This window comes from Falco cherrug, chromosome 11 (genome assembly GCF_023634085.1).
Source record: "Falco cherrug isolate bFalChe1 chromosome 11, bFalChe1.pri, whole genome shotgun sequence".
Classification (NCBI taxonomy): Eukaryota; Metazoa; Chordata; class Aves; order Falconiformes; family Falconidae; genus Falco; species Falco cherrug.
In genome coordinates, this window is record NC_073707.1 from 31,347,819 (window position 1) to 31,357,058 (window position 9,240).

General features: G+C 38.0%; 1 protein-coding gene and 1 non-coding gene across 2 annotated transcripts in view; both read left to right on the top strand.

Annotated features, from left to right (window-relative positions):
* The window catches only part of KPNA4 (karyopherin subunit alpha 4), a 28,865-nt gene extending 19,691 nt beyond the window's left edge, over positions 1–9,174 (top strand). The window contains exons 11-17 of the mRNA XM_055723332.1: positions 100–231; positions 473–601; positions 2,198–2,302; positions 3,957–4,028; positions 4,738–4,900; positions 6,046–6,140; positions 7,261–9,174. Coding sequence (XP_055579307.1) covers positions 100–231; positions 473–601; positions 2,198–2,302; positions 3,957–4,028; positions 4,738–4,900; positions 6,046–6,140; positions 7,261–7,359 — 795 coding nt within the window. The 3' untranslated portion in view covers positions 7,360–9,174. The remainder of the gene's footprint in view (positions 1–99; positions 232–472; positions 602–2,197; positions 2,303–3,956; positions 4,029–4,737; positions 4,901–6,045; positions 6,141–7,260) is intronic.
* Positions 935–1,226, top strand: LOC114016105 (small Cajal body-specific RNA 7). Its single transcript, XR_003560399.1, has one exon. It is a non-coding gene; the product is annotated as a small Cajal body-specific RNA 7 (non-coding RNA).
* Positions 9,175–9,240: the final 66 nt, after the last annotated feature.

Sequence of the window (9,240 nt, forward strand, 5' to 3'; positions counted from 1 at the left end):
ATTGTGTCAATTCTGGCTTCACAATGAGAATTTTTTAACTTGTTTTGTGAGACTTGTGATATTTCTGTACTATTTAAAAATAAATGTTTTTACTATTAGATATTAGTAGATACAGTCTGGGCGCTCTCATATCTAACGGATGCTGGCAATGAACAGATCCAGATGGTGATAGACTCCGGAATAGTACCACATTTGGTTCCTCTTCTCAGTCATCAAGAAGTTAAAGTGCAAGTAAGTTTAGATAACTTTAAGGAAGTGTTGTTCAAAATACAATACTAGAGAAAGTAGTTAGTTTCTTTTTGTAGTTCATGTTGAAGCTTGAACAGTGTTTGAACAAACAAGTTGTTCCTGTGTGGTATAGCATTTGCATAAAAACTTTTGCTTTTTTAACTGTTGCCGTTTGAAAGTATGTGCACAACCAGAAGAATCTTTGGTTAAAAGAGCTCTCTTTAAAGAAACTATTTTATTTCAGACTGCTGCACTGAGAGCTGTAGGAAACATTGTCACTGGTACCGATGAACAGACACAGGTAGTTCTGAATTGTGAAGCCCTTTCACATTTTCCAGCACTTCTGACACATCCCAAAGAAAAAATTAATAAGGTAGGTAACTGCAGAGATTGCACTCAATTGGTAACTGTTTTATATGGGACTTGGCTGTTTCGCATTCCACATAATGTGGTGTGGTAGAGATTTGAGTAATCGAGCTTATACCAGTTCATGGCAAGAGCAGGCAGGGTGCTAAAATTTTTCTTGAAGTTAACAACTGTAGAAAAATCTCTAAGGAGCTGCAAACTCCTACTTGACAAGAATGTTGTTTCCTGATTCTTTCAATTGGATTTTTATTAAATTAAAGCTTTGTCTTTTTATTCTGACTGTTGACTTAGAATTTAGTTCCTGATATGTGAAATGTCACTTTAATTAAACTGACTCTCTTGGAAGTGATGAAATAGAGATAATTGGATGTCTCTTTGAATGGAGTGTGGGGGGGTGGGGGTAGGGAATGTGTGTGTGTGTATGCCTGCATGTATAGAAAAGGCTTTGAATGGGGGCACTGATAATGCAGTGCTGATTCCGGAGTGCATCTGAGGCATGTTGTTAAGTTCTGGGGTGCCACTTTACAACATTGCCAATGATTAAAGCCCAAAAGAAGCCCACCAGGATAAGCCTAGGCATCCGAAATCTCTGACAGGTTCATTAATGAAAGTGATCCTGTGATCTGATCTGAGAGACTCAGTTGAATGAAATGTGAGAATTTCTGAATCTCATGTTCAGAGAACTACTAATCTAAAATGTTGTGAAGCCAGGTAAGTTGAGAGAAGGGGGTTGAGAAGGAGTGATGGAGAGTTTCTATGGAAGAGAAATTTACCAACTGTAAGGTTAAAAGTTGTTACTCTCAATACGCTTAAAATTTTATGTGAAACTTTATTTCTTGACCAAACTGTAGATTCCTACTTAAACAGGGGGGTAGGGGCCTCTCAATCCTTGTTTTAATGTAAGAATCCAAATACAGTCTTTGACTTGTTTCAAAATTCTAGTTGTTCAGGACTGGGAGGGCCTACTGGGGAAAAGATAGTCTTACATGATTTCTTGTGCACCTGCTGTTGGTTCTTGCTAGAAGGAGAGGGTCCTGGGCTTATGGACAGAATGATCGTATAACTTCATAATATTCTTGAAAAGCAAGCATTTAAGTAGTAGGTGTTGCATTTTGTTGATGATTGACACTAAGAGGAGAAACATTATGAAGCAGGTCAAAAACATACTGTCTTCTGCTACACCTGTCTGGGAACTATAATGCATTTTGGAGCTCACCGGGCCATCAGCTGAAAACGGCTCATTTTCAGTAACAGAATCAATTATGAGTGCTTGTTTGTATCCCTGTGACTTTTTTTTTTTTTGTCTCCAAATATTTTTTCCTCTTAATCTGTGGATTTGGAGTATTTGGCTGTAACATGGTAACAAAGAAAGACTGAAGAGCTTTGTGGAGTGCAGGCTGTCTGCTTTGTTGCGTGTGTGTCTAGTCTACTTACTAGGAGTGTAGCTATGTACAAAGTGATACAATACTTGACTGTATTTAAGATCTGCTAGTGTATGGATTGCAGATATAAAAATATGCATGTATAAAATCTTGCTGTAGTGAAATAAATGATGTAGAAGACTATTTGAATTAATAAGTTCTCGCATCCTTTCATTTTGCAGGAAGCGGTGTGGTTCCTATCTAACATCACTGCAGGAAATCAGCAGCAAGTTCAGGCAGTAATAGATGCAAACCTTGTTCCAATGATAATACATCTTCTAGATAAGGTTAGATAACAAGTAGGATTTAACAGATTGTTTCCTTAATTGGGGAAAGTGACATTTAATTCCTTGCTTCATGTTTTACATCATACTGTAAATGTGGGGGGCAGGGGTAAACTGTGCCCTTGAGCGCTTTTTGTATGCTGCAAGATAAAATACATTGCTGTTACTTCTTCTGTGAAGTGCTGTGAGATGTTAAGTGCCAGATGTATTGGGGAAAGGAAGCAGATCAGGGGAATCTCAGGTCCTTCAAGATCTCATTTAAATTATTTTTCTCACTTAGGGAACAAAAGGGATAAAATTCTTTGCTCTCCTGTGTGGCATGAAGAGGTCTGGTTGGGAACAGCATTGAATTAATTCCTAGCATTTTGCCAGGGCTTAAGGACTTTGTCCTTCCGTGCCCTCTGTTACCTGGAAACATAAGGAGGAAGTGCTCAACAGTGGCATTTATTAACCTGGTTGTGTTACTGCATATATCTGGTCTGAGAGTATTCCAGTTGATGGTCTGTGATACTAGGTCATGGACTGGAGTTGTCCCATCTATTTTTTTGTTTTTCAACAAGTAAAACTGCATCAACAAAGAACAGGTGACCATAGAAAATAATCGTAGCTTTTGCGTCTGTTCAGAGTTTTTCCCGTAGAAAAGCAACACCCTATGCATGTATGGATGTGTGCTTCTGTTCAGTAATAGATGAAGCTTGTTGAGATTAATGCTTTTATTACCTTTTTTATTAAGTAGTAAAATCAAGCAGTCGACACTTCTGAATGCCTTTCTCACGTTTTTTCACAAAGTCACTAGTTGCTTGTTCAGTACTAGAGGTGGAGTGGTGATGAGTCATCACTTGTGACTTAAAATACCTGTATTTCTTTTCAGTTGTTGGGTATTAGTGTCTTGTAAAAAAAAAATCAGCTTCCAAACCACATTGTGCTCCCAAGTGTGATTTCTCACACTTCCTTTGTGGGAAAGAAGGGTAGCTGAAAGAATGTTTTTGAACAGGATCAGCACAACACTTCTATCTTTCAGACATTTACTACTTCTTGCTTGATTCATTACTTGATTTTCTTTCATGAAGTGCAGAAGGATGACAAATGCCAACCTTATAATGTGTTCAGCTGTGACAAAGATACAGTATCTTGCTTCAGTGTGGAGGCTGGGGTTGAGACTGAAGAAATACCTGTCTTTTCCCCTAAGTAACATAAAACTGTTCACAAATAGTTCCGTTAACTGCCAATTTATTAATCATTGAGAAAGGTGTTGGGAGACCTTTCTCTTTAATAAGCAGACTTGAGCTGACTAATTTCAGAGGCAGGCGCAGTTATAGCACGTACAGTGCTTTATCAAAACTGACACTTACTGCTTATCTCTCACTGTAATATGTGACAGCTGTTGATAAGGAGTGTGAGAGTACTGCAGGTTTTATTTACTTTGATGCAGACAGGTTTCCCTTCCTCTTAAAAACATCGTTGCAGGAAAGGGATGAGCACTCTCAGTGGACTCAAACACAAACATCTACAGGATCTGTTCGTTACTTTCCCTACTTACTGAAAACTGATGTGGTGATACCATGCAGAGTGGACTGTAACAAATACAAGCTTTTAGTAGAATACTTGGTAATATAAGAACTGGAATGATTATTTCTACTTATGGTTGTATTTTTAGGGTGACTTTGGTACTCAGAAAGAAGCTGCTTGGGCAATAAGCAACTTAACGATCAGTGGAAGAAAAGACCAAGTGAGTCAAACCTTAAGAAAAGGCCCACTGTCTGTCTTGGGTGCATTTGAGAGAGTATATCAGCTGATTGGTTCAGACTTCTGTGCCAGGATTATGAATGTCTGTATTCCTCTGCTGTTAAGGAACTGTCTTCCCTTTTGGACAAGAGATTTAAGCATGAACTTCAGTTGTCATTTCTGGAATGACCTGAGAGTGGGAGTATCAGTGGGGATTTGGATGGAAGCTCCTCAGTTAGGGTGGCCTAGCAGCTGTGAATGGCTTCATTCAGGCTCTGGAGATTCTTGGTCACTCAACATCTCTTATGTTCTCTCCCTGCAGATAAGAGTGTGATAATTATAAGGATAGTAGCCATTTAGTAGAAACATACCAGTTTCTTATAAGCCCAGAATATGAGGTTTGTGGCAGGGCTGGGGTGGTGGTGTCATTCTTCAAAGGTGAGGTTGAAATACCATGTCTAATACTGAAAAATTCACAATATCTACTACTTATGTGTTCTAGACTTGAAATAAATTTGTAACATAATACATATTATACCTGTTCATGCTCCAAAACAAGAATTTCTGAAAGCAATTGCTCAGAATACTCCTTACCTGGTTGGGTAACTTGGAGAACTTTGACTTCATTAAAGTTGTTTGCATGTGTGCTTGTGGTGAAATGTTTGCTTCTGTCACGTTCCTGGTTTAACTGTTTGCTTTTTTCCCCCCCTTAGGTGGCATACTTAATTCAACAAAATGTAATTCCTCCCTTTTGCAATTTGCTGACAGTAAAAGATGCACAAGTTGTGCAGGTGGTTCTGGATGGACTAAGTAATATATTAAAAATGGCTGAAGATGAAGCAGAAACCATAGCCAATCTTATAGAAGAGTGTGGAGGTATGATGCTTAATATTTTGATACTTTTTTGAGAAATAGTTGGTTTGGCTTCCTACCATGTGTATCTGTTGTTGGCTTTATTGTGTGTTGGCACAGATGTTCTAAGCAAACCTGTTAAGAAAGTGACCTGTTCATGCCTGCCAGGTGAATATACTCAGCTTTTCCTAACTGATCAAGTTCATGATAAGTCAAATGTGGAGAAGCTGGATAATGGCAATAAAGTTTATTAGATGCTAATTTTATAACAGTCTGGTGTACATGACAAATTAGTTTATGTTAATATAGGGGTGTTATGCTTACCTTCCTTAGTCATGCACAAGTCATATCCAGGTGAATCTGGGGAAAAAAGTTCTGTGCGCAATGGTTGCAGAAATATGATAGCTTTAATTGCCTAATGGCTTTCAAACTTTCTCTATACTGGTTGCCATTGAAGTTGATTGACACTCTTCAAGGATGATAGAGCAGTGGTATTAAATTTGGGCACAGGTAAAAAAACTATGGGATTTTTTTGATACGGAGTTGGATAGTCAGAGGGGAAAGCTTAATTGATTGGTGATGGCTGGGAGGGGAGAAAAGGCGTGTTCATGCCTAAAGCTGTAAATCTCTGCTTGTCTGAACTTGAAAAATATTTATATGTATGCTCTACTCACGTCTGCAAGTGACTTACACTGTGCTGAAGGTATTTGCTATATAATGAAGCTAAGGGTCAGTAACTGATGCATGTGTGCCACACAACAGTATGTGGATTTGGAATGTCACAGCTTGGGGTTATCACACCAGGTGCTGAAAAGTTGTTTTTGTGGAAAGGGAGAACATATTAGTGCTTGGCCCTCACCGCGTTTCGACAGATTAGCTTAACCGCTCATAGCGAGAAGAGAAGGGAAGTACTATCACTGCTGGAATTGACCTTTCATACTTTTTTTTTTTGGTCATGGTGTGTATTCTTCAATCTCTTTATTTCCTCAAATCTCTAAAAAAGCTTTTATGCTTTAAGCATGTCAAATGAGTTTAACAGCATCTTATTCATAGTCACTCTATTCCTAGATTTGTTTTCAATTCTTTTGTATGATGAGGCCTTAAGGAGAAAGCAGGCTGTTTTGCCTGAACTTAGTAACTACATTACGTTTCTTGTGTCTTTATTGTAGGCCTGGAGAAAATTGAACAGCTACAAAACCATGAAAATGAAGACATCTACAAACTGGCTTATGAGATCATTGATCAGTTCTTCTCTTCAGATGATGTAAGTGCGCAATTGCTCTGCAGTCGTGCTTTTCTAATTGTGTTTATAAATATGGTTCAAGATAAAGGCAACAGCTCTAAAGCCTGCTCTGTGAGGTTTGTTTCATTTTTCAGTGAAGAATGAGCCCTTATGTGAACCTGCTGCATATCTTACCATTCTTCATGATGAAGTATCTAGAGATCTCATGCTGAATTTAAGCCTCATCTCTAGAGATTAAAATACTGAGCTTTGAATAGTTCTTTTAACTGTCAGCTTCTGACTAAACTTGACATTTCACATTTGATAAGCTCCCTGCTGACTTGAGTACTGACTCTGGTAATTCTGCTTCATAAGCAAAGCAGCAAACTATTTGAAATATTTTAGTAGTTTCAGAGGTAGGATGTGCTGACTAAGAATGTTGTTTTTCATTTTAAACATGTAACACAAATCAAAGTAAGGTTTTAAATTCGTATGCACTTTAAGTTATAAAAGTTAATTGCATGTAAAAGAAATGCAATCATATCAGTCCATATCATGAAGTGAGAGGGTTTTCCACTTGGTTGAAGAATTCTTGGGAGCAGGTTACTGCAAAAATGGTAGAGCTCAGTTGCATTTGTGCCCTACTGTCTGCATTAAAGTTTATTTTGTGCTGAAGTTTTCCTTTTATATGGACAATAAAACACAAGCATTGTTTAGCGACTCAAATTTTGCATATACAGCAGGACTTGGAATTTAATCTAGTATCAGTTTGGTAATCTCTATACTATGTATTTAAGTGGAAACTGCAGTTTTGGCTTAATCCTTACTTGATATAATGATACTGGCCTTAAGAACTGTGACTGTTTATAAGCTGGCCATAAGGGTGATGTGGCTGACACTATACTTTCCAGGAGTGAAAACTACATAAACGAGAGAGTATTGGGTGCCATATAGCCTACCCCCTAATTACGGGTGAAACCATTGTGCCCTAAATCACTTCATCACTGGAGTGTGCTTACTAAATTGGGGAGAAGAATGGCAAGACTTGATGCAAGGTGGTGTATTAGGCGGAGAGGTAGATGCTCTTTAGGATTGTCAGGCTCCTTTTCAGTGAGGCTTTGGTCTTTCTATTCCTACTCACGATGTTCTCGTTCTGTTACAGATTGATGAAGATCCTAGCCTTGTTCCAGAAGCAATACAAGGCGGAACATTTGGTTTCAATTCATCTGCCAATGTACCAGCAGAAGGGTTCCAGTTTTAGAGTGGTATTTTGGAAGTTAGGTACAATGCAGCACTGAATAAAAAAAAAAGGTTTGATCCATCAATCTTGGCTCATGGGATCCGCTGCTGCATTAAATCGGGAAAGAAAATGTGAAGATTTCATTTGGAATCACAGAAAAGCCCAAATGAAGTCAAGATGGCGAGTGGGTGCGAGTGAGAATGAGTGGCAAAATGTAATGAAAAACTTCACACTGAATGCTTATTTAGATTGTTCAAAGAAAAAGGGCTACAGGTCAAAGATCTTCAGTGCCTGAGAAGGAACAATGACTTACTAGAGCAATTGGGGGGAAATGCAGTACTATCATCATCAAGCCTTGTAAGCATAAGAGAATAGGATGCCCATATAAGTCCAAGGAGAATGAGCCCAGGCCTTGCTATGAAGCACCGTGTGAATGGACACCATTGAATGAATGTCTGGACTCGATGCTGTGGAGCCAGGCTCATGTTTCAAATACGGGGCTCTTCAGTCCTGAAGCAGGCTCCTAGTCCTGGAGTGGCGTGTGTACGAGAGTATGGTTGTGATGCTGTATGTGAACGCATGCAAGCTTGATTCGCCTTCAGGGGGCTGATAATAAACCTAGTAAATCATCAAAATGAGTTCATAAGTGTTAACTTACACTGGACACAAAAACAAAAGACCGGTTTAGCAGCAGACTCTGGTTTACTCCTGCAGCCTGTGTTTCTTCTTTGGTTTATTTTTTCCCTTTTATTTTTCTTTTAGTTATTTTCAATTTCTTTCCTGTATGGCTTATTAGTTGTTTGTAAAGTCAGAATTTCAGGAAGGCTTCCCTGTGCATTTGCACCAGATGAATGTTTGATGTTATGAAAAGCTTTCCATATCATCAAAACTAATTTGTAGATTTTTGCATGAATAAAACATACATTTCCCTTCAAATAGACTGTGTTGCAGTACACAAGTTGCCATAATAGTAGAAAGCAGTAAAATGTGGTAATAAAATCTCATCCTTTTCATTTTCAAAGATAACATGAAGACCTTTGCATGTGGTAATCTACAGCATAGTTCATTTTTAGATTTTGTTGAGTCCTGTAACCAAATGTTTCCGTTGTGGTAGAATACCGTGCTGTGTTTCAATGTTACTTGTTTTCAAACTTTGTTTTCTATGAAAATGATATGGAAACTTCTAAAAATGAAATTTGGTGCATATGTACTGCCGAATAAAGACCGAAAAAGAGGTGTGAATAGATGTACAAATCAAGTCATGGTTTGAACACCTTTAATATGCCTAATCCAATTGTTTTAGACTCTTTTTATCTTAGATGTAGGCAGCCATGAACAATCTATTTTGAGCCACTTTAGAGAGAAAACTTTGTATTTTTAAAACTTGCACAAAAAGGATGCAAGTGTTTTTATAATTGGAGTAATGCCTCAGTTTTGAGGTTCTGCACACTAAATTAAAGGTGAAGTTACAAATTTGTACAAAATGAACTCTTTATAAGGTGGCTCATTGTAGGAAATGCTGTGCCTTCCCCTTTGAGCACAAGTGTTGCATGAACAACAGTTTGCTATAATAAAACATACCAGATTAGCCACCATTAGCATCTATATCTACCTTGTGTTTTAAAATCAACTGGTAATTCTGAAACACTGTAGAATGGATAAAGATTATTTTGTGATCATAACTCTTTGTTGGACTAGAGTATTTTTGCAGCATTCCTTGTCATCAGAAACATGGTTAAAGTTTAAAACTAGAAGCAGCGGAAACTAGCTTGTGAAATTTATCCAAGTAGAGTGCAGGCTAGGCTGTCTTGGGGAAATAAACATTAAAACTTGCAACAGTGTTGTATTCAGTGTGTCTTTAATCTATGCTCCAGTTTTCATCAAAAGGCGCAGAAGGTCATT